This window comes from Triticum aestivum, chromosome 7B (assembly GCF_018294505.1).
Source record: "Triticum aestivum cultivar Chinese Spring chromosome 7B, IWGSC CS RefSeq v2.1, whole genome shotgun sequence".
In the NCBI taxonomy this organism is placed as follows: Eukaryota; Viridiplantae; Streptophyta; class Magnoliopsida; order Poales; family Poaceae; genus Triticum; species Triticum aestivum.
The window spans coordinates 720937101-720940591 of NC_057813.1; the positions used below are offsets into that span (position 1 = coordinate 720937101).

At 48.0% G+C, this 3491-nt stretch overlaps 1 protein-coding gene across 1 annotated transcript; it reads right to left on the bottom strand.

Moving 5' to 3' along the window:
- Nucleotides 1-1216: 1216 nt before the first annotated feature.
- Nucleotides 1217-2099, bottom strand: LOC123160937 (synapsin-1). The gene is made up of 3 exons (XM_044578788.1): nucleotides 1903-2099; nucleotides 1772-1835; nucleotides 1217-1682 (listed from the first exon to the last, which is right to left on the bottom strand). Exons 1-3 carry the CDS (start codon nucleotides 2046-2048, stop codon nucleotides 1356-1358), a joined length of 537 nt encoding a protein of 178 aa, XP_044434723.1. The 5' UTR covers nucleotides 2049-2099; the 3' UTR covers nucleotides 1217-1355.
- Between the last annotated feature and the right edge of the window lie 1392 nt (nucleotides 2100-3491).

Consider the following 3491-nt stretch of genomic DNA (forward strand, 5'->3'; position numbering starts at 1 on the left):
TTCCAAAACAAAACATGGACTTTTGGTCCCGGTTGGTGCCACCAACCGGGACCAAAGGCCCCCTGATTGGGCTCGGCGCACAGAGCCACATGGAGGCACATTAGTCCCGGTTCTTGTTTGAACCGGGACTAATGGGTGGAGGTATTAGTAACGGCCCATTAGTCCTGGTTCATGAACCGGGACTAAAGGCCCTCATGAACCGGGACTATTAGGTGTTTTTCTATTAGTGTGAGTAGAATAACAGATGTGAGCACCTAGGAAAAAGAGCAAAAATGGGGTCTGATTTGGATAAATGTTAAGTTGTTCCAGAAAAAACTGGGATAAATATTAACTGGATTTAAAGCCGTGTGTTGTTGCTAAACTTGTGAAAGGATGAGGACCACTTGATTTGAACAAAAAAAGAAGACCGTTTGTGTGTCAAGGCCAAATGCATGACAAGGGTGGACTTGAGAAAAAAGAGAGACAAAATGGTCAGGGCTTGTTGTGTGTTGAGTATGAGCTTGCAACTGGTACAAAAGGGTGTAGCCATTTGCGTGTCAGTAATGAACATGGAACTGTGCTAAGGCGGTCGAGGACAAAAGTTCCTTGTCAATGGTGAACTTACAACTAGGACAAAAATGGTTGAACCCCAGTTGCGTATTGATGGTGGACTTGCAAACCGGAGTACCGCCGTCATCGCCCCTCCCTCATTGAAGTCGGGCAAACCTTGTTGTCGCAGACAGTCGGGAATTCATCGTGCTAAGACCCCATTGGACTAACGCACCAGAGTAGCAACAACCGCCGATGAAGAAACTCGTAGATCAGAAGGGTCAAATCTGTAAACATCCGAATGAAGAAGAACTAAGACCGGATCCAAACAGATCCACAAAAGACCAGCACCGACCAAATCCCGCGAGATCCGACGGAGACACACGTCTGCACGTCCTCCGACAATACTAGACGCACCATCGAGGCGAGGATAGAACGTGGGAGACATTATTCCTACTAAGGGACATCGCCGCCGTCACACAGCTACAACCAAGACTTTGAACCTAATAAGAACGAGAACAGGGTCCCTCCCACCGGCAGGGGGCCGAGATCCTCTACAACTCCATGGCCTCATGGGGCGGACCAGTGACGACACCAATTGAGGAGAAGGGCTTTTTTTGTGGAGTAGGAAAGAGATGGTACGTCGTTCGATCCATTGTAGTTGTCTATTTCTTTACCTAATAATATATAATAATAAAGAGAATTGGATTTCTGCTGTACGTCGTCGCACGCGATTTTACATAAAAGTCCCTCGGTTTATATGAAATTAACCCGCAGTCCCTGTCCATGTGACTATCTTTCCCTTATTTTTTTGAATACTAAAGCGATTACTGCTTCTGGTCTCGGGCGCGACGGGAAGCTGGCCGGAGCGCACGGACGACGGGGGCTCGTGCAGGAGGTGAAGACCGACGTGGAAGTTTACAGGGGCGGCTGATGTGGCCAATCTGAGGAGGCGGCGGTCTGAGCTGGCCGGAGCGCACGGACGATAGCTCTGCTTGCCGGCGGCGGCCGGAGGCGGATGGGGCTGGCTCGGGAGACCCCGTCGGGCGCGAGAGGAGGCTGGAGGAGAGGGTCGCCGAGTTTGCAGGAGAAAGAAGCTCCGTGTTCACCAATGTCTCGGGCGTGCGCCATTGGTGTGCGAGAGCTGACGCTTCCTGCTCAAGAGAGAAAAGAGAGGGTGAGGAGAGCGAGAGAGGAGAACGGGATAGAAGAGCAGGGAGAAGCGCGGGGTGGGATGACTCACCGGCGGGGTCCCGCTGAAGATCGGAGCTCCATGGGGCGGCGCCATTGTTGTGGTGGGTCTCTTCCTGTTCGAGAGAGAAAAGAGAGGGTGAGGAGAGATGGGAGACCGGGGAAGAGAAGCGCGAAGCTCACCGGGCGGGGGTTCCTGCTGCTGCAGATCGGGCCTCAAGCTCCTGCGAGGCTCTCGCGTCAAGGATGCGGGAGAGGGGCGCCTGGGAGGGAGGGGGAAGCTGCGCTTTGTGGACGAGGGCGCAAGGAGGCGCTCGGGCGCGTGGCATCTCTCGCAGAGGGAGGGTCTTAGAAATTGTCAACTGATTTAATCCATCCAGCTTGACTACCTGGGCGCTAGCCGCCTTGCGCGAGCACACACACATCTACCGCTGGGACCCACGCACTGCCTACCTCATCCGCTTCAACCTTATCTCTTCTGTCCAGTTGTTTCTTTCCATCGATCCATTCACACATGAGTATGTGGCCTTATCTCTCCTCCATAGCACCCATCGACAAAAAACAAGTTCATGGGCCCCATGGTTCCAAGGTGCTGTTCATGGAATGAGCAGACATTTGCTTAGCAATCGGAACATACACGAGCCTTCCTTTCCTTCAAAATACAAAGCATAGGTTTTGCATATTAAACTGGGCCGGTATTGAATGTCTTAACAAAATGCCGAATAAAAATAGTACCTACGCACTGAATTAAAATGGGGTTGGTAACAGATCATCCACAGAACAAACCAAGATAGCTCATGGAAGGCAATGCATTGGGTATCATTGCCCTTCCGAAATTGTAGTACACACATGCTGAATGTCAAACATTTAGTACAAATTATTATATGTTTGCTCCTTAGAAGATAAAACCAACATCAAACAAATTATCGTCTTGCAATAAGTAAAATCGAGACTCCAGGTCCCAGCAAATTACCATGCCAGTGATGGCGGGTAGCGAGCCGGCTGCAGCAACGCGGGCTGCTGCAACAAGGGGTTGCAATAATAGTTGTCGGTATTGGTGAGCCGGCTACAGCGACAAAGCACACGAGGATAGATGAGGATCGACAAATGTGATGACCTGTCTGAAACCTATAACCAAAGTATTGATGCATACAACTTTGACTAAATCTATACCTACTAATAAATTACGGAACGCTTCTGCCCGCCCGTCGCATCATTTTGCAGAAAACTCCTTACTCTTTCTTGAAATCAACTCACGGTCCCGGTTTAAGTAATTCGAGAGAACATTTTACTGTTTGCAGAAAACCCCTGTAGTTTTCTCAAATCAACCCGTGGTCCAGGTTTAAGTGACTCGAGAAAAACTGTTCGTTCTTTGCGGAAAAGACCCTGACATTTGGTGTAATTAACCCACAGTCAATTGATACGTTTTCCAAAATAGACATATCTTTTAAACTGTAACTTCAGTTTTAACATATTTTATATGTAATTTGATTAAAAAATGTTTGTAGAATCTAAATATTATGTTATTTTACATATTAACATTTTTAAAATATTTATTAGATGTGCAGCCTTAATCAATAGTGCATGATCCGCCTCTCTTTAGTATCGGAGTAGACCCGGATTGAAAATGAATACCTCGGTAAAATTGATTGGAGACGAAAGATATTATCTACAACAACACATGGACATGTCGGCAAAACCTCGCACGGGAAAAAGGAAAGCAAATTTCTCATCTTATGTACAGAGAAAGACGCCTTAGAATTGACCACATT